This window comes from Crocodylus siamensis, chromosome 12 (genome assembly GCF_052110815.1).
Source record: "Crocodylus siamensis isolate JL-2025a chromosome 12, ASM5211081v1, whole genome shotgun sequence".
Lineage (NCBI taxonomy): Eukaryota > Metazoa > Chordata > Crocodylia > Crocodylidae > Crocodylus > Crocodylus siamensis.
This window is the reverse complement of record NC_143406.1, coordinates 17,489,736-17,511,344: the sequence shown is the minus strand read 5'-3', so window position 1 is coordinate 17,511,344 and position 21,609 is coordinate 17,489,736. Positions and strand designations below refer to the sequence as shown.

The window sequence follows — 21,609 nt, the reverse complement described above, 5'->3', positions numbered from 1 at the left end:
CAGCAGAAAAGGTGATGTTACAAAGAAAGGGAGGCTATCCAGAGAAATAATTTAAGAGACTTAAGAATGTTTCAAATTCCTTCAATGATTAAATCCCTTGTAATTGTTTGCTGTGCATTCTCTTGCCCAATAATCCTTTGCATCTCAACCCCTTTCTGCACAGGTTGTGGAAAGGAAGAGAACCCCAGCTGAAATCAGAGAAGAATTTGAACGTTTGCAAAGAGAGAGGGAAGAAAGAAGACTTCAGCAGCGAACTAATCCCAAGGTACAGTACAGAATATTCTTAATCTCAGTAATGAAAATTTGCTGGATCGTCTGGCTCGGAGAGTAGTAGTCAAGGGCTTGCTGTTTAGTTGGTAGCCAGTATCAACTGGAGTGCCCCAGGAGTTGGTCCTGGGGCGTTTTGTTCAATATCTTCATCAGTGACTTGGAAGATGCCATGGAGTGCACCCTTAGCAAGTTTGCAGATAATACCAAGATGGCGGGGGGGAGTAGTAGATGCACTGGATGGTAGGGCTAGGATTCAGAGAGACCTAGACAAATTGGAGGATTGAACCAAAAGAAATCATAGGAGCTTCAATAGGAGCAGATGCTAAGTCCTGCACTTAAGGATGGAAGAGTCCCGTGCACTGACATGCTGGGGACTATCTGGTTAAGCAGCAGCTCTGCGGAAAAGGACCTGTGGGTTACAGTGGACAATAAGATGAATATGATCTACTAGTGTGCCCTTGTTGCCAAGGAAGCAAATGACATACTAGGCTGCATTGTTAGAAGTGTTGCCAGCAGATTGAGGGACGTGATTATTCCCCTCTATTCAGCACTAATGAGGCCACATCTGGAGTAATGTGTCCACTTTTGGGCCCCCACTACAGAAAGGATGTGGACAAATTGGAGGGAGTCCAGCAGAGGGCTGTGAAAATGGCGAGGGAGCTGGGGATTATGACTTATGAGGAGAAGCTGAGGAGAGGAACTTATGGGGATTTATGAGAAGAGGGAACTAGGCTTATTTAGTCTGGAGAAGAGAAAACTGAGGGAGGGTTTAATTAGCAGTCTTCAACTACCTGAAGGGAGGTTCTAAAGAGGATGGAACTAGGTTGTTCTCAGTGGTGGCAGATGACAGTACAAGATGCAATGGTCTCAAGTTGCAGCAATGTAAGTTTAGGTTGGATATTAGGGAAAGCTTTCCTTCTAGGAGGGTAGCAAAATAGTGAAACAGGTTACCCAAAGATATTGTAGAGTCTCCATCCTTAGAGGTTTTTAGGACCCAGCTAGACAAAGCCTTGGCTGGGATGATCTAGTTGTGGCTGTTCCTGCTTTGAGTAGGGGATTGGACTGAATAACCTCAAAAGGTCCTTTCCAACCCTAATTTTCAGTGATTCTGTGATGAAATCCTAAACAAAGTGTCCTATGTAGAGGAGAGAACTGAAACTGATTGAGTCTTGGGCACTCACATTTATAGGGTTCCTCTCCCCTCTTTCAGTGCTATAGAATATCAAAAAAGCAGGGGGAAAAAAGCATTTAGCGTGTGGCTTAAAGTATAGGTATTTCTTGTGACATTTTGTCCCCCATGAAGAATTCATTGTGCTATTGCAGTGGCACATGTGGCGGTAAATGACTTTCTTAGAAACGTTGAAAAACCTTCCAAATATGGAGATGTCACTGAGTCTCATGCAAGTATTCGAAGGTGAACCGTCCTGCAGTTCTCTAACAATATCCCCACTCTCGGCTGTAGAAGCCTGCTGAGAGAAATTCAGGCTTGCCTTTGAAATCGACTGGGAGGAAAAGATGGCTAACAAACTAGTTGGACAGTAGAAATATTCCCATTGGACTTTACAGAGCAAAATAAACCTGAACAGTATTGGGATCTTGCCAGCAGCACACCTAGTGTCTATTTTGAGAGAACTTTATGATACTCTTACTACAGCAGTTGCTATTGAGTGCCTCATTCCCAAGTTTAGGTCTGCTTGAGCAACAATAAACTAGAACCTAAGCGACTCATCTCACCATTTAAGTTTAGTTACCCACACCATACTATATTGCCATGAAAATATTGTTGTCAGTGCTGGAATCTTGATGTTATTTAAGTAGCATCGAGATTCCAGCACTGACAACAATATTTTCATGGCAATATAGTATGGTGTGGGTGGGAAGGGATGAAGTCAGGAGTGATATGACCCTCACTACTTTCTCTCCTCTCCCTTCAGAGTTATGACATGCCAGTAGTTCAAAATGTTAATGACCCTCATGGGCTATTTCCTTGATTCCTGCCACACTTAGCAAGCCAGGGCTGAAGAGGATAGCTGAGTTGACTAGCTATTGTGATTTTAAAAGATTCTGGAACCGGGTGGCTCTTGCATAAATTAGGTGAATGCAATTCCAAGAGATTCCGTCTTTGGTACTGTATAATTTCACTGCATGCTCTAGTTTTCCTGAACTTCTAGTTTTTGGCTTTTAAGCTATTTCACATAAAACATCAAAAATGTCTTTGTGACTGTGTTTGAAACCCGGGAGGAAATATACATGTTCTTTGTGTCATTGGGATGTTCCTTAATGACAAACCTTAAATATCACTACTTCTGTCATTCTGCCCCACATACATATGTTATTTTTATTAAAGCAAAGAACATGTCTAGCTTAATGGAATTCCCTTTATGAGAAAATAACTTCTGAATTATTTCTGAATACCCCCTTTGATCAGGAAAAGCATAGCTGTTTTCAGAGCTGCAATATAGTACAGGCTAAATGAGGGCCACAAATGACATACTTTGCATTTTCAAGCATTCTGTAGGCTTTGTGTTCTTGGGGACTGTCGCTAAAATGATTAGTGCAGTGCCTTTAGTCCCAAAATAGTGTGGTGTCATTTGTTTCTTGGCTTATCCAATTTACCATCTGAGATTTTTACTTTAGGTAGTGTTTGTATTACCAGAATTATGACATTCTGATTTTTGTGAAGAGATGGATAGCAGTAATCTTTTGGTCCCCCTCAAAAGAAATGCCACATTTGGATTATTCACCTTGTCACTGTCTCTTAGACTTTTGCTGGTCTTAGCAAAGCATTACTACCCAACAGAGTCTACAGGTTTTTGGAAATAACACCCAGATATTAAGAGCTTGTTTACTTTTCAAAGGTAAGTAAATGGATTAAGTAAAAGTGTCAATTTAAAGGTGAGTAGTTGTTTTTGAAATGTATTCTGTGTGAAGGCAAGTTAAAGAATGTGGGAAAAAAAATCTTCTTATGGAATAGGTTTGTCCCTGCATGGCTTTCATAAAGAACAAATTTATATGAAGATACTGTTTAACTAAGGAGTTGTCCTGCAGCAGTGTTGCATTTCTTGTCTTGCTGTATTTTCCACACAATCATTTGTTTGTTTTTCTGTATTATTTTACATTTGCTACATTTTATGTTTTTGCATTATTTATGACTCATTTCGTGTTATTGGAACTAATTGTGCCAATGCACAGAACTCTTTTTCTGTGCTAAAACAAAAACGATTTAAAAAAATTCATTGCCACCACAATACAAATGTATCCAGAGCTCCTTCTCCACAGTTCTAGCTCTGCCACCTCATTCTGTGGGTGCACAGTATGGTTTTTGGCTTTTGACTCTCCAAGCAATAGCTAACTGACCTAATTTTGGGTCCAGTAGCTGGATACTTGGCACTTGCCATTACTACCTGCAGGTGGCTGCTCATCGCACTGTGGTAGAAGGTGGCCAGGAGCTGGAGCTCCACCCAGCTGCAGCTTTCCCCCATACCTGGAGAGGTGCAGCAAGGGCAAGAGGAGGAGCAACCACTGGAAGCAGGGGGAGCTGAGAAGTACTTGGGCAGCTGCAACTGCTCTGGGAGCAGCTCTGCAGGAAACCTGTGTGTGCTGGCCAGGGCCTGGGCTGGCAGGAGTGGGCAGGGCTCAGCCCCATGTGGAGCACTTCTTCTGTATTTTGCCCACCCCTGCTCTAATGGATAACCTGGTACAAAGGAGGGGGAGTGAGAAATGAAAGTAGGGGGCTGTCAGTTTTAGTGTTTGAGTTCTTGTTTTTTCTCTTTGAATATAGGTTTAGTTGGGAAAACTTCCTTTCGTTTCTGTTTCTGTAATCCATGAGTTAAAAAGGACTGACTGGTTTTATGTAATTTAACAGATAATGAAGCCTCCTACTTGCCATAGCTTAACTCAGGGATGCTTAGCCTCTATCCCATGGGCTAAATGTGGCCTGTGGACCCATGGCATCTGGCCCATGTGGCTCTCTGCAGGTCGGGAAATTTAGTGGTGGAGGAGTGGCGGCAATTAATATGGTCCGCCTCCTATGCTGCCAAATTCCCAAGCCCTTTGGGATCGGGTTGGGGCTGCACCATGACCCAACCTGACCCTTCCGACCCCTGGGCTCGGGCCAGGTCATGCCCCCTTCCTCCCAGCCTGCAGATCCAGGCCATGCCCCCTTCCTGCTCAGGGCTGGGCTGGTTCCCCCAACTTCCCACCACGTGACTGGATGGGGCCCTACCTTGTCCATCCCAGGCACTAGATCGGGACCACCAGCTGAATCTGGCTGCAGACCACTGGCTTAATTTGATACTGTTCTAATGATAAATGTCTCTGGGCATCTCCTTCCTGTCTTTCAAGCAGGGCATGGTAGAGCTAATCTTCATATTTAAGGCTTCAGTTGAAATTATGTTGAAGTTTCCATCCCTTCCTCAGCTCCTGGATGCTACCTCTCTTTCTTTCCTTTTGCCTCTGCAGTATAGTAACAGTAACTAAACACAAGCTGCTCTATGAATATTAAGCTTGATCTGTCAGCATATCTCATACAGTTGAATAACAGTTTATGCTTTACTTATCCCATGGGACTAAAACAGTTTTACAATATATAATTTAATTTTTCTTTTATGGCAGTTTTTCTCTGCATCAACTATATTATCACTAGAAAATTGAATAAAAATAAGCGTTAAAAATTGTATCTAGTATACAGGAGCCTACAAATTACTTTCTGTCTATGCAGCAGTGTATTTCTGTGACACTTGGTCCCCCAGGCTTGTTTTCTTTTTCTTTTTCTTCTCTCCCCTCCTTCAGAAGAAACCTTTTTGCTTCCTTTAACAGTTATTGGTCTTTCCCAGAGCTTTTCTAGTGACGATCAAATGTGTAACTGGAAGGACCCTTCCCACCATAGTCCTAATAAAATGTAAGCTGCTGTTTAAAAAAAAAAAACACTGGAAAAATCTCTTTCAAAGCTAAAATAGTTTAAAACAAATATTTAATATAGCACCGATGGCTTTTTTTTATTTTTCAAGTCTCTCAGGAGGAACCACATCTTCTGGACCAGGGAGCTCAGTTACTAAAATGCCTGTTATCTGGCATCACCTTTAAGGAAGTAACATGGGGAAGGTGGATTTATGATACTCCGATGAGTATGCCTGGCATCATTTAGGTTTACACTAGCAAGGATGTGGTGAACAAAGATTTTCTCTAAATGGGAGCTGAGATAAAGGGAGCAAAGGAGTCGAAACAGACTGTGCAAAGGAATTACCATCACCTGGTGGTTTAAATTAGTCCATTCTGCCTTTTTGAGAACCTTTCTGAACTGCTTTTAGCAGCATGCCAACCAGGAAGGGGATCAAACCAATTCTTGATACCAGCAACTACATAAAACTGGGGGAACTGAACATATCACTGTTGTAAATGAGGGTGGTTTAGTGCAGATAGAAATTCTGTGGGGGTGTGTGGAACAGACAGGCATCTGTGGTTATCACTATATAATGTATCTCTGTGACTTTAGGAATTTGACATTTTATCTGGGTGTTTGACTGTGGTAGTGAGCAGTAAAAAATAGAGCTGCATTGTAAGCTTGAGTCTCTATGTCCTCCAATAAAATTAGCCATCTGGGTGTTTACAGCGATTGCTTATTGGCATTCTATGGAAATGTCTCTCCAGGCAGTGTTCCTATAGAATTGGATAGCACAGCTGTGATCATTTCATACAAGAACGCAAGTTATTTTAAAATTTCCAACATTTTATTAGTTCTGCAAAATGGTTCCAGCTAAATAAAGCATTTCTAACCAGAAATGTTGAATGATAACCAGATGTAGGCAGTTTGGCGGAGTTTGAATGGGGTCTTTGCTTTTTAGGGGTTTGTTTGTGTTTTTTTTAAGATGTGCTGGGTTTGGAAAGTCATTTGTCTGATCTGAGAACTGCTTCCCATTTGGAGAAATAAAACCCCATTATTTGCTGTGGGGAGACCAGTGTTTGAGAGTGTAGATACTTTTTAGGCCACCTGGCATGTGCTCTGAACGCACCCCTGCCCCCCTTCCCTCCCCCCAACATATGTATGTCACCTCCTAGGGAAGTAGCTCCCTAGGAAAAGCAGCAAGGAGAGAGGGGGAATCTTTTCTGATCCATCTCTTAGCGTACTCTAACCTCTTACTTGCAGCTCTCACTACATTCTTCTCATGTCCTGAGGATGTTCTGGGAGACTGCTCTGTGCAGATTCTTTGTTAAGATGGATCCAATTTACATGTTGAAGCAGTAAAAAGTAAGCCCAGTCAGATTCTTTTGTTTCCCTCACTTGCTCTTCTCTGGCACTGCTTCTGATTAGGCCTGTAGTCTTCTTGTGCACAGCACTAGTTTCCTGTGTGGAGTGTCTTCCCTCTTCTTTGCTGCCTCTGGGATCAGGTATAGTTTTTCCTGAGTTCTTTAGATAGACATTGGCTGATTATTATGGCATTTTTTCCCACTTTAATTAATCTTAGGCTAGAGCTATCCAGCTAGAAGCCCATGGGCCATATGTGCCTTGGGAAGGTTACACTGTAGCACCCCCGCTGCTGCTTCCCCCTCTACCCCCACCATCACTCTGGCTGCAACATCACTCTGGGATCCTCCCCCTGCTGCTAATGCTTCCTGCCCCTATCCCAAAGGTGGGGGCAGTATGTCAGTGTGAGGAGCTGAGGGTCAGTCTGGGCCATGCTGTGCACTGGGGAGAGAGGGAGGGTCAAGGGGGTCACTGCATCAGGGCATTTGTGAGCACATGTGCAGCAGTGGAAATTGCAAGTTGGGGGTTGGGAGCAGCGTCCATGGGGTGTATGGCCCAAGGGGGCTGTAGCTCACCCTTGTACAGTGCACAGGGTGTGCAGCCGATGGGGTGTTTGGCCCCTGTCCACTTGGAAGCTGGACGGCACTGGCTTAGACAAAGAAAGTGTTGGTGTAAGTTTTACAAGAAAATCATAACATAGCTTAAATACTTATGAGATCCAGATTAAAGCCCCTTACAGATGTGGCAGCCTTTAACTGAACATGTCCATGACAAAAGGTGTTTTTGTGGAATTATGAATCATGAACTTGGCTCCCACCTGCACTGGCAAATAGCGAGCTGGGGGCTTGGTGCTTGGTGCTTCCATGGCTAGAAGCATCAGCCAAGTAATTGGTGCTCCCAGCGTAGAAACACATTTAAGCTCTTTGCTGTGCTGTCTCCTGTGGCTGGGAGCAGCAGTCAGCAGATTGATGCTCCCAGATTTGAGAGCTCATTAGAGCTTTGAAGGATTGTTGGTACACTGCTGAGGCTGGAAGTGGGCATACATTCAGTTTAAGGTGTGGCTCATTCCCATCACAGTTTTTATGCATATTTTGTGTAATAACTTTGTTGCTTGTTCCCTGTTTTATCACACCATTATGTCTTAAGTAGAACATCTGTAATGGCTCTTAGAACAATGAGAAATGTTATCAGGCTGCCAGTCATAAGAAAATAACAGAATACTGCATGTATATGTTGAAAATACCAATGTAGGAAAATATTTCTGAAATTTCACACTACTAACTCAGGACAGGTAGAGCAGAAAAGAGATGCTCCTGAAAAAAGGTCCTTCCAAGAGGTTGTATCTCTCTAGATTTTTTTTAATATGTTGTTCCTCAGGGATACTTCCACTGATGTTGCCAGTAGAGGTACAACAATACATTGGTCCAATATCAGATTGACACCGATATAAAGAAAATTGGCTGCATCAGAAATAGGCCTGATGTGGCTGATAATGTAGTCAATAAATGGCCCGTGCAAGTGTGTAGCCACAGTGCAGCATGTAGGTGGTGAGAAGCGCAGCCCAGCAGCCTGAAGAGTCGTGTCCAGCTGGTAAGTCTGTTGTGGTGGAAGGAGAGTGGGGAGGGAAGTGGGTGGGGGGCTTCAAGGCCCAGGCAGTAAGGGAGGGAGTTGGCTGGGGCAGGCACTGCCTAGCCAGGGCGGCTCCTGCCCCTGTGTGCACCCTGGAAGGGCACAGGGAGAGGAAGGGCATGCACCCCTAGATCTGCACTGGGTGGGGTGGGGTGGGCTGCAGCTGCAGGCTGGGGCTGGGCCAGGTTGTGCTTGGGGTGGGCGGCAGCAGTGCTGGGAGGAGGTTGGGATGCTACAGTGAATTTTGGGGTAGTTGCAAACCCCTCCCCTATAGCTTGTTCCCAGCATTGCTACTGACTGCCCTGAATCCAGCCCAACCCAATCCCTACCAGGAAGAGCCTGGCACTGCCCCAGCCCACAGTGGTATCCTCCCCTTGCAGATCCAGGGGGCACAAACCCCCCCCCCGTGCCCTGCTGGGGTGCATGCAGCAGCAGGAGCCGCCTCCTTCCAACACCCCCTGGGTGAGTTGCATCTTTGTCCCGCGACCTATCCTGCCCTGGCTGGGCAGCGCCTGCCCCAACCCTGGTCCCAGCCCCACTGCCTCCCTCACTGCTGGGGCCTTGATCTGCCCTCTGCACACAGCCCTTCCCTCGCCACTCCTCTTCCATCACAACAGACTTACCAGCTGCACCAGCTGTCCACACTGTATTGGAAATCAGCTTCGTATTGACCAATATGCCTCTTTAAAAATCGGCAATCACTGTTGGCCCCAAAAATCTCTATCGGTGCATCCCTAGTTGGCAGTGGCACGATTGCTGGCATTGCAGCAATAGGCTTGCCTACTCTGCTTCAAGGCTAATCTGCAGTAGTATTTCCAGTAATGCTACCTCCCTACCAGTGTAGGGACACTACGAACAAGTAATGAAAAAAGAGGAGGGGAGGGGATTTATAACCAGGATATATCAAATTATGAGATTCAAATTGGTTGGATACAAATGGCAAAGGAATTTTGCCCCCACTTGATTGCTTGAGCTGTATGGTGAAAAATTATGTCCATTTATTAGATTTATATGCCACACTTTTTTGCAATTTCTCAGTTGGTCTGATAAAAACAAGGTATCTTTTTGGAACCAAGAGTTCTAGATATTGCATTTCTTTTTCTCAGACCAACATGGCTACCATACCCTGACACTTCCCATAATAAGTTCAAGGCAGCTTATGAGATTCCTCTTTTGTTTGTTTTTGTTTCAATAATTAATCTACATTTCCTATCACTGTTAGACAACTGGATTGATTTGTTCCATTGTCATTTCATGTATTGATTATTTTAATTCCCTTTTTCAATTAGTATCCTTAAGTTTTGGTAGCTGTAATCTGTAGCCTTCAAAATATTACCGAGCAAGCCCTGGTTCAAGCCAAACCCTCTGATTCTTATTACTCCATTTGTTCCTTGTAGTATTAAGTTTATGGTTGTTGCTTCATGCTTGATTTTTTTCCTCTAAGGGCTGTCTTCAGTTTTGTCTCCTTGACCTTATCTCACAATGCCTGCTATCCTCACTATTTGATTGTTTCTTGATTTCTACCCCACCCTTGCTTTTACTACTAGCTGATGCACAAACTTTCTCTCCTGCTCACTGTATTCATAGTAGTACTGGCTGCCTTCCCAATTCAGTCTTTGTGATTCCCACGAACAGATTATATTTTACAGGAAAATTCATCATGTCAAAAGCAATCATTTCTTTACTGTTGTGAGGCATGTTCTATGCAAAATTAATTAAAAGGGCACCACATGTTTTTTAAAAAGCGGAGATTATAAAAAGTGTATTTCATAGTGCAGCAAAACTTGAAAAATAGGCACATAGCATTTACACAAAAAGCAATTTTCTTTGCAATAATTAGCAATGCCAACAAAAGAAATGGAGAAAATTATAGGTAGATATTTGTGCAGGAATTCTCCTAAACTGAATTCTTTCCTTTTGTGTAACTATGATGTGCAGCCACTCTTTTTTGTGTATTAGCCATCTATTACCACAAGGAAGACTGTGATGTTATAAATGAGCTGTTTTGAAGTTTAAGGTACTATAAAGTTTGGTCACTAAAATGCTACAATGACTCCAATGCAAAAGTGACTAAATCTCTTCATATGATGAGCTTCTTAGGACAGAGTTCATCGCATCTCTTCTGTTCAGGAAAGCACTGGCCTAGCATGTTGCAGGTCCCAGCAAAAATTAGTAGTTGGAAAAATCTTAGGGGAGAGAAAATAATAAAAGATTTTTGTAGATGAACTCCAGAGGAAGACTTTGAGCTACTGCCCTTGCATATTAGAGACCAGTAACTTTAATACAAAGACATGTATTACCATCCTTCCCTTTTTTCGTGTATGAACAGATACAGCATCAGCCCCTTGTATGTCCAGTGGCTATGACTTTTACAAAAGATTCCATTCCTGGTTGCAGGGCATGTGCCCCCTAATTCTGTCCTTCATTTCCAAAAACAAACAGACATATGTGGGGGGGGTTGTATATATGTTGGGGGGTTGTATGGGGGTGGGGTGGGTATATGGCGTTTGTGGGATGAGGTAAGGAGGGTGGAGGGTTGTGAAGACCCCCCCCCCCCAGCACTTCCCCCTTGGCTCAGCAGCAGGAGCAGGTAGGGGTGCTTGTGCCTGGTACAGCTCCGGCCAGTGCTGCACATCAAGGTGAGGGGTGCATTCTCCACAGGACAGTCGCTATTGCTGCACACCCTGCACTTGCATGGCACGGGAGGGAGGCTCTGCATGCTGGAACTGGCTGCTTTCCCTCTATCGCAGGGGAAGGTTCCTGGGGCTTCCCTACTGTGCTGCGCAGCCCCGGCAGGTAAGGCAAGCTAGCTTCAATGCATGGGGCTTTCCTCCCGTGCCATGCAGGTGCAGAGGCATGGCAGGGAGCACTGGTGATAGAGACAGCCCAGTGGAGGCTGCACCCATAACCAGGATGGGTAGCACTGGCTGGAGCTGCATCGGGCACAAGTGCCCTGAGCACCCCCACCTGCTGCTGCTACTACCACTGCCTACTGGGGCTGCATACCATGGGGACAGTGTGGGGGTTCCCCATGCCCCCACACCCACATGCTGCCCACCTCATCCATGCTGCCACCGCCCCCCTGGCCACTAACTCTGCCACCAGTCCCAGCCCCTGCTGCTTCCCTACCTGCTGCCTGGAGTGACCTGGAGGCAGGGGAAGCTAAGCGGGTTCCCCAGCGGCAGCAGCAGCCTAGAAGCTGCGTGCTGTCTGGGTCCGTCTGCCTACGAGGGTGGGAGGCTCAATAAGGTATGTTGGGGGCATGTGTACACATGGGCGCCTCAATCCACCCTCATGGGCAGAAGGGTTGGACAGGGCACAATTGTTGGTGGGTGCTGTGGGCCGGGTGAAAGTGCTTGATGAGTCGGGTTTGGTCCGCAGGCTGTTTTTTTTGCCCACCCCTGCCCTGCTGCCTGTCTGCAGATGTAGATGAATGCCAGTTGCTCTCTCATTAGATGTTAAAATTCTCTGCTTCTCACAACAACTTTTTTTAACATAGGCGTTTGCTTTTAATGCAAAATGTTGCAGCATGCTGAAAATTTAGAAATTATGGGGCACCTTAAAACGAATTAAGTGTCATATCAAATTAAATAATGTGGGATAGAGTTGTGCTTCTATTTGCTTTCCTAGATAATTTGCTACAGATTTCAAATTTTAGGTGTACTGGAGAACCACTGAATGTAGAGGTACTGCTACCAAATGGAGGTCAATTTTACTTTAGTGGCAGAGCACTGAGAATAGCTGGGAGTCCCAGGTACAATCTGGGTGAGATCTGAGGTTGGGAGGGATCACTGACTTCAACATAAGTGTTTTAATCCCCTTCCTACATGCCTGCCTTGCTTTTTTGTGCTGTAAGGGCATTAAGTGGGTGGGAGACTTCATCCTCAGTGATTGGTGAGAGGGGATGTCAGTCAGTCTTCAAGGCCACTGTCAGCTAGAAGCTAGAGCTGCATGCTCCTTTTACCCTGCATGTAAGAGTAAACATTCCAGCACCAGGCATCAAAAACCCATTCAGCTGATTCGGAAGAGCCCAGTAATTTAAATTAAACCTGCTGTTTTTGTTCTGCTATATAAACTTGGAAATCAGTATATTTAAATAAATTATGCCCTCACTGGGAGGAAGAGGTAAAACCTCCATCTGGTGGTGTGACTTTGGGGATGTTTAGCTGCACCACACAGGCTTTCTTTGTGAACAAGGCAGGCAGTGGCAGTTGAGGCAGTTCTCTGGATTTCTTTTCGCACAGGGTTGAATATAATTAAAGCTGGTCCTGCAGCTTTGCCAAAATGAGAGTTCTGAGGTGCAAGGCCCCCTGCCTGAACTGTCTGGAGGAGAAGCTGTATGTCTTGCTAAGCAGCGACAAAGGTTTAATTTTTAGACATGTATTTTCTTAAATCTGGGGACCTGTTGAAGGTGTCAGAAGTAGGATGGGACTTTTCAGTGTATTAATGTTTTGTACATCACACTGGGATGTCCCATTACAAATCCCGTTGTTTGTGGTTATAATTTTTCTATAACCATTGATTATGGTTAGAATTGCACCGTGTGAGGTTAGAAGACATTTTGTGTCTTTAATTTGTTTCATAGGGTTTTCTTGTAATGCTTGCAGACGCTCGTTGGGATAATTGATTACATCCTGACTGCTGAAGAGAGGTCCTTTAGTTGCTCAAACACTGTGATACCAAGAAAAGGGCAGGTCAGGGGATAGTTATAAAATACTGGTGACTTTCACTAAAGCTATTTGTGCTAAACTGACAGCCAGTTTCTCAAAAGCTCTCAGTCCTGAGTTGTCAGGTGTGGTGAAGAACTGTGTGTTGGCACCAACAGAAAGACGTATAATATTTGGTTTTACCCCCAACCGGTCAGCCTGCTATATTTGAGGGAGCTATGAGATGCTCCATCATGTGAGATCTGTCTTTTGGGGGTAAGGAAAGATTTCAGGGTGCTTTATAACTGACTTAGAAGGAAAGCTTTAATAACCAAGCAGTTTCTGGTGTTCCTAAGATTCAAAAGCACCTTCATTTATTAAGAAGAATTTCAGGTGATGGGGAAATGGTGTAGTTTGTTCTGTTGTGAAGTAGCATGAACCTCTTTTCTTCCTGCTGTGCTGTTGCACTTTACATCATATTGCTGGAGGTGCAGTTGACGCTTCAGGAGCATTTGCATAGGTCATCCTTGTTGTTCATGCACAGCTCCCACATTTTGGGGATTTGCTTTCTCCTCTCCTCTAGTCTCTGAGCAATTGGCTGATGGGAAATTTATGGCAGTAGCAACCTCCTTCCCTACTATCCAGTGGCATGGGGGTACTGTTCTGTGGGAATACTTTTAACAGCACCATCTGCTGCTTTTCCTGTGCCTGTATTGGAGCCAGTTTCCTTGCCAGGATCTATTGACTGCTTGGGTGACTTTACCTGTTTGACAGCAGGGAAGATTTCTTCATAGAACCCACTATGCTGGGTCATCATTCAGTGAAATACATCTTTGTGGAAGGCAGAGAAATTGCGGGGAGGGGATGAGGGGGAATTGATGGGCACCTCCCTGGTTCAGAAGATCCAGTAAAAAAATTTGTCTGGAGGGCTTCTTTGTTCATCTAATCTTCCAACTATTATAATGCATGCAACTGAGTGTGGTTTTAAACTGTAAATACAACTCTTTGATTAAGGTAGGTTTTTAAATGCTCCGGTAGGTTGAGAAAAGGAAATCCCAAATAAAAATACATCTTTACAAAAAAGTCCAAGTGCTGCAGTTCAGCTTTTTTTCTGTTACCTTCCATAAACAGTTATTGCTGTGTTGTGGGAGTCGTAGACCGCTAGGATACTCAGAGTTAAATGACATTTATGTAGTAGAAGAGAAGGGGGAGGAGGCAGGAAATGAAGTAAAATCGGTAAAGTCCTAAATATCAATCGGATGACTCATGGAGATGTGTGGATTTTGATGGTTTCTTCAGAAAGGTCAAGCAGATGATCCTGTTTTAGAGAATGTTACACTTTAAAGTTTAGAAACAACTGTATTTTCCAGGTGTATCTTAAATTTGGAGGAAAAAGGTAAGAGCAAGTATCAGTGTTCTGACAGCTTTCTCTGACAGGACCTTCGGTATGCTCCTGGGTTTAGGTCACATTAGAAGGCAGTGCCTTTAGTGTCCCTTGGTCTAAGCAGACTACAGCAGTGTCTCTGCCTTTGACCTTTCTGGCAAACTACCAGAGCAGCCATGCCCTGCCTGTTACTTCTTCACACAGATGAAACCAGTAGTACAGCTGCCCTAAGCTGACACCTGTGCTGACACCATGGCCTCCCCTGTAGTTCCAGTATACCACACCCCCTTGGCTCGGTGACACGTGCCTCCTGGGTCTGGGGGGGCACCTGGAGTCCCCCTGCAGCCAATCGCCAAGTGGGGGGTAGAGGGAGGAGGTGGGGGGCAGCGCACTCCTCGGTGGACCCAGAAGTAGACCGGTAGCACTTCCAGTCTCTTCCGGGTTCACTGCCAAGGGCATGGCCCCCCCTCCTGCACTCCCGTGGGACATTCCATCTGCCACAGCATCACAGCGTTCTTGAGCTTCACTGGTACCTTGAGGTATGTAGAAAAAACATTTCAAACTGTGTCTATGCCTGAATTGTAGATTCTCCAAATCAGCATCAAATCTTTGGATTCGACTGAATTGAATTGAATTGATTTGGACAGTGATCCAAATCAACAAATCAAATCACTGTCCCCAATTCAGGCTGAATCCAAATCCTAATTGAATAGGACCCGCTTTGTGCACCCCTAGTATTCTGTGGTTTTGAAGCTGATACAGGCTTTGTAAAGCTTCCTCAACATAGTTACTCTAACAGAAGAAATACACAGATATCGACAGAATTTTGCACACGCATCTAAACGTGACCCTGCCCCAGTGTCATCACTCTTGAGTGTTCTTGAGGCTTTGGTCAGAGTCCCGTACGGATTCTAGGATGTCGTCTCCTGCACGTGGTTTCTTTTCCAAATTTAAGAGTCTCTCTGACCTGTAGACCAATGCCCTTCTTCCTTGGTTATTCCTGCAGTTAAATAGGCTCTGTGCTCTGAAATTATACTCCTCTCCACCACTCAGTCCCTTTAGAATATGACTGTTGAGACCCTGTTTTTTATAACTACCTGGCCTCTTTGTCAAGGTAAATCCCACAGCAGTGTCATTAGGTTATGAAAGTTCTTCAGCCCATCCTCAGGTGCCTGGGTACCAGCCTAATGAGCAGAATCAGGTTTCTTTGGCTGCCTTGTGTAACATGGCCATTTTATTGCCTAGGCTGACCTACCCAAATTTCAGCAATTCCCAGTAGTGAGCTCAGGCAGCCCAAGAGTAGCTAGCTATGTAGCATGTGCTAGTCCATCACCTGCTCCCCATTCCCTGCAAGTGCTTCCAGAAAGACATTAACCCCTTAAAGCCAAGTAAGAAGCAACACCAGATAATAAGCTGAATTCCACATCACAACTGATAAAAGCAATTAAGAAATTTCCCACTTTCCTTGCATGGAATAATTTGGAGCTCTCACCAATATAGAGGAAATAACAAGGCTATAGGGTATATGCTGGGGAGGATTAGCATATGTGGGAGTGTAGTAGCAAATAGAAACTGCTACCTAGTGGCAGAACATAAACACACATTTTTCAGGGCTTATTTATAGTGTAAACTCACTGGATCTTGAAAAATAAGCATCCTGAAGAAACAAGCAGTGTAAAATAGGATTTTAAACTCGCCAGGAGTCTGAATATATAATAGCCTGGATAGTAGATGGCTGAAGAAGCTGAATTAGCCTCCTGTGTTCAGTGTTGCTGTCCAATTTAAGGTTTTTTATTTATGTTTTTTCTGTTGATAGTGGTGTGTTCTGTTCCTATTTGCAATCTAAATCCAGCACTATCACTACCTCATTACCAGGGATCTGGGGTTTCCATTCACCATGAAAAAATGCAGTAAAACACAGATTTTCTCAGGGGGAAATGACGGGTTTCCCCTTGCAGGCTGACAGAGTTCCAGCCTGCAAAGGGCTGGGGGGAACAGAAGGAGGATGATAAAGGCAGGGCGCGCCACGTGCATATGTGTGTGCACACATGCATGTGACAGCCAGGCGGCATGGAGAGGAGTTCCCTGCAGCTTTCCACAGGTAAGTCTGGTGGGGACAGAATTGAGGCCATCACAGTGAGGGAGGAAGTTGGACAGGGCTGAGGCTGGGGTGCTGCCCAGCCAAGGCAGTGCATGGGGCCTGGGAATTGGAGTCTGAGGCCAGGGCTGGGGTGGGAATGCAGGGACTGGGTGGGGAGTGACACAGAGTTGCAAGTGGCTTGGGGGAGGGGGCGGGGAGAGCACTCCCTAGAGGGGTGTATGGGGGGGTATGCGCCCCCCAGATTTGTGAACAGGATGGGGGCATGTGGGCTGCCCACAGCAGGTGGGACCCGGCACAGCAGGACAGAGTGGGGCAGGGAGACTTGGTGCAGCCCGTGAGAGGCCCACGTCGCCATGGCAAGATGCCCCTTACTCACCAGCAGCAGGTTGGGTGGCAATGCGGAGTTGTCCCTCGCTGCTGCTGGGCAAGCAGGGCTATGGCAGCACTATACTCCTGGCGGTGGTACCAAGCCTCCCCACCCCACTCTGCCCTTCCACGCCAGGTTCTGTCTACTGGTCTGTGAAGGCCCCAGGTGGGAAGGCAGCAGGGTCGGGAGCCCTGAGCCTGCAGTTGCCAGCATGCATCCATGCACACACCTCCTCCCCCTCTGCCCCCCCGGGGCATGGCTGCAGCGGAGCCAGTGGGGGTGGGGGAGCTGGGCTCTGCACTCCGCTTGGGTCACAGCAGCCACTGCCACAGCCAGGGCTTGGGTGCTGCTGGTGGGGGAGGGGCAGGGGGCTGCAGACCCAGGTCCCTGGCTGTGGGGGGGTGGGGGGGAGTGAAGGGCACCAGCAGGGGTGTGGGGGGCTGTGCATCTGGAGTGAGGGGCATCAGTAGGGCTTGGGGGTTGTGGATGGGGAGTAAGGGGCACTGGCAGAGCTAGAAGGCTGTGAGTCCAGAGTGAGGCGCACTGGCAGGGCTGGGGGCCTGTGGGTTGTGAGTGTGTATGTATAATACATATGTACGTGTGTGTATGTATGTATATAGCACCATTTCATTTTAATCACAGAATAACACGGATTTTGGGTTTTTTAAATGAGAGAATTTTGCTGGGCATTTTTTCCCTTTTTTTAAAAGAGAATTTGTGATTTTTAAACAGAAAACCAGGATCCCCACTCATTACTTCAGTTTGGTAACTTCCTCTTTTTAAGTGTATTTAGTAGAAGGTGAACGCAGGTTACTAGTGCTATCAAAGCACTCTTTTGAGTTTGGAAACTGAGTGGCAAATCTTCCCTTTTTTTGGGCTATGACCAGTACACTTGAAAAAACCATGCGTCATTTATTTCCTTGAAACAGATGAAGAGCAGCAGAAAAGCATCAAAGCAGTTCTCTCGATTGTTAAAATGAATGCTCTTGTACATTCAAAATAGCTTAATCAGTCATGCTGTGGAGTGTGTTTATTTTAATTTCATCAAGCGTGATTGGCAGTCAGGACCAAAATCTCTGCTTGTCTTCCTTTTGGCTTTTCTGTTCAATCACTTTTCAAAGTCTTGGAGCAACAGCAGAGTGCTGCAGTGCTTCCCAAGTCACTGGCTTTTTGGCATTGTTTCACAGTTTGGCATTATTTCAAGAAAGAGCACAAGGGATGACTGAAACTTGAGAAACAGTTGTAGACTTTGGAAAGCTGATATGCTCAGTGGTGTGTTCCTAAACAGTGCATTCTTGTCCCAAATAAATGTTGGGAACAAACAGTTTTGCTTCCTTGAGCAGAAAATCAAGCTAGTTTTAATGTTGCTGGTTTAATATCCTCAATATGATATCATCAGCTTGAAATCTAGTCAGCTGCAAAAAGTGATTTAGTTTGGATACTACATCAGCTCTAGGGAACCCTAACTTTTTTTAAGTTACATTTTTATCTTTTAAAATATTTATTTCCATTTTTCCTGCTTGGAAAGTCTGTGTAAACAATAGAAAGTGATGAAGAATCTGCTTAGAACTAGGCTAATTTCAAATTTGCCTAAATACTTCATTTTGCTCAGGGTTAATATTAGCAGTTTTTTCTGTTTATCAGTTCTAATGAAGATTTCGTTGTCAGCAAATAAAAGGTGCAGCTACAGAAAAGAAATTTCTTAATAAATTTGTATTTTCACGTCTGAACTAGACAGATTGGAATATGTTATCCCAGTAATCAGACTTTTTCCCCTCGTTTCTCTAGAAATGTTTGATTTTTTTTTTTAAATTAGTTTGCATGATGTTTTGGGTTTGTTTTAATACTATACTCTTGGGATGGGGGGAATGTTTAGAAGCAAGCTTGCTGAATCTTGAAATACAAACTTGTTTTAGATGAGGAATGAAGCATGCTACTCTGAGAACCTTAATATGTACCCTACAGTTGTTTGAACATTTCAAGTAGGGAGCATTTACTAAAACAAGGTGAACACAGGAAAAAGTTCCACGAGTGTTCACTTCAGTTTAAAGATGAATTTATTTCCTCCGTGTTTACACCCCCTTTGAGTGTTTTTTGCAAAGAACCAGCTCTTGAATTTGGTTCATGCAAAACTGATCTGTGAAAGATGATTTTACTTTTATGCATCCAGCTGTTCTGCTAGAACACTTGCCACATGGGAGAACGTTGTTGACTCAGCAGCAAGAGAAAGCTCCCCAAACCCTTTTCCAAAGAGGTACAGGCAACCCCCACTCAATGCTGTTTCGCTTAGCACTGTTTCTCTATAGCGCTCATTTCACTTTGATACCCGGTTTCACTTGGTGCTCGTGGGTTTTGCTGTAATGCTCATGGGTATCAAGCAGGAAGCATCAGCGGTGTGCAGCCTCGTCGCTATCTTGACTCGTTAAAAACTTTCACGCTCTGTGCTTGTGCCACTGTCTTGCTTCGTTTTTTGCGTTGCACCATGAGTCAGAAACGTCTAGCTGATTCTTAGTCTGCAAGTGCTGAAAAAAAGCTTATTCAGAAAAAGTCTAAGAGTCTGTATGATGATTTACAGAAAAATTTGCCTGAGGGGTCTGCTTCTGAGCCATTTTATACAAGTAAGGGGTGGTTTGAAAGATTTAAGAGGTGCAGCAACTTGCATAATATTTCTATTCAGGGGGAGGCTGCTAGTGTTGACACCCAGGCAGCTTCCAGCTATAAAAATAAGTTTGTGGAAATGATTGAGGAAGGGGTTATATGCCTCAACAAGTCTTCAGTGCTGATGAGACTGGCCTCTTCTGCAAGAGGATGTCTTCTAGGACCTGCGTTTCCACAGAGAAATCGATGCCAGGTTTCAAGGTGTCCCAGGACTGAGTTACTGTATTGCTTGGTGTTAATGCTGCAGAGGGTTTTAAATTGAAACCATTGCTTGTATACCACTCAGAAAACCCAAGGGCCCTCAAGGGGTGTCTTAAAAGCAGTCTGCCAGGCATTTGGAAGTCTAATAAGAAGGCCTGTGTGACAACATCAGTCTTTCAGAGTTGGTTCAGGGATTATTTTTTGTCTTCCAGTTGAGAAATATTGTGCTGAGAACAATCTGTCCCACAAGGCACTTCTCATTTTAGACAGTGCACCAGGGCTTCCTACCATACTTGATGACCTCAGTAATAATGCAGAAGTTGTTTTTCTGCCCCCAAATACCACCTGCAATGGACTGGAGTGTCATTGCTGCCTTTAAGGCTTATTACATAAGGAAAACATTTGCCCAAGCAGTCAGGACTACAGAAGGAAAGGGTGCTCCGACCATAAAAGAATTTTGGAAGGGCTAGAATATCCGCAAGGCAATACATAACATTTCAAGTGCCTGGGATGAAGTTGCCTCCAAAACAATGAATGGTGTCTGGCGAAAGCTTTGGGCAGACTGTGTCCAGGTTTCCCAAGAGGTTGAGGAACCAGTGGTGATAATTCAGGACAATATCGTTGAGCTTGGAAGGAAAATTGGATTTGATGAACTTGAACTTGAGGACATTCATGAGTTGATTGATTCCAGCAGGGAGGAATTGAGCAGTGAGGACCTCATTCAAATAGAGCAGCAGAGAAGCCATGAAGAAGAGGAAGATGCTAAGGAAGATGTTTAACCAGCAAAGTCATGGCTGAAGCTGTCAAACACCATGAGGCCTTTTTTTCTTACTTTGAGAATGACCCTGACATGCAGCGCCCATTTTGCAGTTGCAAGAGGAGTTAACAATTAAGTCAATTGTTACAAGCTGCTTTATGATGAAAAGAAGACGACCTAAGTGCAGCTATCAGTGGATTTCTTCTTCTGGAAGTGCACAACTCCGGCTTCAACCCCTGCAGCCAGCCCTCAAAAAAAGTCCTCAGCTAAGCATTTCAAAATCCCCTGATGCTGACGCTAACCCTGACGGCTCTGATTCCGAGTGCTGAAGGAAGCCGAAAGAGCAGAAAGTGAAAGTGCATCTGTGCATACAGTTCAGAACTTTATTTTGTAATTTTATACATTAATTCAAAGTGTTGAAGTATTTACATACATTTAGATGTTTGAATTCATTGGTTTTATAGTACTAGTGGGGGATTTCAGCTATTTTATAGTATGAGCAGGGAGTTTTGGGAATGAATTATCTCTACTTACATTTGTTCCTATGGGAAAATTGGTTTCACTTAATGTTATTTCGCTTAGCGCTTGGTTTTTCTGGAACCAATTAAGAGTGCTAAGCGGGTGTTGCCTGTAATTATAAGAGCCAGACAAGGATCTGATTTTACCCCTTTCATACCTGGGGCCATTCTCACAATTACTTTGAATGAACGTGACAGCAGCTAGCCAGAAGACTTAACTGTAGCTGCTAATATTTCTTGGAATAGTGCCTCAGGCAAGACCATAGAGTCAAATGGTTAATGCTTCCTAAGTGGTGTATTCCTCAAACCCTTTTACTGATTACAAGAGGAGGTTAATGAAATCAAGACACAGAAGTAACATATAACCTATTTGATGCATCTCAAGGAGTTAATACAACTTAAAATGAGACCATTTCAGTGGAGGAGGATGATTAGAGGATTTCTGACTTGGCTTTGTTGGAAAAGATTAATCGCTGTGATAAATTGGTTTGGTTTTAAAAAACTGACAGGACAATGGTCAGCCTTGCCAGGGAAATAAAATCTCTTTTGTCTGAAATATTCTATTGCCTTCTGTTACAGTTAAGGGTTGCATAAATGTTTTATCTCGGCTCTTACAAATGATTTACAGAATTGAAAAGGTTTCTCCTTTGTCTCATTTGCTTTGTGAATTTCACAGTACTTTTTACAGATACTTTTTCCCTTCCGTTTCCTTATATAATCATTCAGTTTCCTGTTTTATTTGTGAGGATCTTTTCTGTAACAAAAGAAGAAAAGCAAAACTAAAAATGAAAGTGTCATCATAAAGCAATAAAAACATTTTGTTTTAAACTGTAG

At 44.4% G+C, this 21,609-nt stretch overlaps 1 protein-coding gene across 1 annotated transcript in view; it reads left to right on the top strand.

The window, feature by feature from the left end:
• The window catches only part of DNAJC11 (DnaJ heat shock protein family (Hsp40) member C11), a 69,111-nt gene that overhangs the window by 27,649 nt on the left and 19,853 nt on the right, over positions 1-21,609 (top strand). The window contains exon 4 of the mRNA XM_090024002.1: positions 164-265. Within this exon, the coding sequence (XP_089880128.1) occupies positions 164-265 (102 nt within the window). The remainder of the gene's footprint in view (positions 1-163; positions 266-21,609) is intronic.